This window comes from Penaeus japonicus, unplaced genomic scaffold, assembly GCF_977035675.1.
Source record: "Penaeus japonicus unplaced genomic scaffold, GWHDUDI00000001_assembly GWHDUDI00000022, whole genome shotgun sequence".
NCBI lineage: Eukaryota > Metazoa > Arthropoda > Malacostraca > Decapoda > Penaeidae > Penaeus > Penaeus japonicus.
In genome coordinates, this window is record NW_028234424.1 from 18,225,365 (window position 1) to 18,226,021 (window position 657).

Sequence of the window (657 nt, forward strand, 5' to 3'; positions counted from 1 at the left end):
GCGAGCGGGAGGCCAAGCGCAAGGAATCGGAGATCACCTACGCCACCAACGGCAGCCCGAGACCTTGACAATTAACCCACTTTAGCAGTCGCGGACTTCCCCTTTTCTTCTTCCTTCTCTTCTACTTCCCTCCCTCACTGTTCCTCCTCCTCCTCCTTCTTCTCCTTCTCCTCCTCCTCCTCCTCCTCCTCCTCCTCCTCCTCCTCCTCCTCCTCCTCCTCCTCCTCCTCCTCCTCCTCCTCCTCCTCCTCCTCCACTCCCCCCGCCCTAGACCCCCACCCCCGCTGCCATCATGCAGATAATCAACAAACCCGAGGAGATCTTCTCTGGCGCTGGCAACACTTACACGTGTAAAGGGTGGCGGCGCTCCCCCCCTCTCGTTCCTCTTGCCCCTCGCGATGCCCCTTCCCCTCGTGCCTCTCCTCCTCTTCTTCTTCCTCCTTTTCCTCCTCCTCCACCCCCTCCTCCTCCTCCTCCTTTCCTCCCTCCTCCCCCGCCACCAGCCTCCCGCCCCCTCGAAGCCTCCCCCCCAGCGCCCCCTCCATTCAGCTACGCCAACACGCCGCCGCCTCCTGCCCCCCTCCCGTGCGGCGCCGAGGCAGGCAACCGCTGCCTACACCACTTCGAGCGCGCCGCCTCGTCCAGGCTGTGCAATTA

At 64.1% G+C, this 657-nt stretch overlaps 1 protein-coding gene across 1 annotated transcript in view; it reads left to right on the top strand.

Annotated features, from left to right (window-relative positions):
- Positions 1 to 264: 264 nt before the first annotated feature.
- Positions 265 to 657, top strand: part of LOC122264036 (uncharacterized) — a gene marked incomplete at its 5' end in the record, with an annotated part of 13,271 nt that continues 12,878 nt past the window's right edge. The window contains 1 exon segment of the mRNA XM_043032671.2: positions 265 to 657. This exon segment is cut by the window's right edge and continues 96 nt beyond it. Coding sequence (XP_042888605.1) covers positions 293 to 657 — 365 coding nt within the window.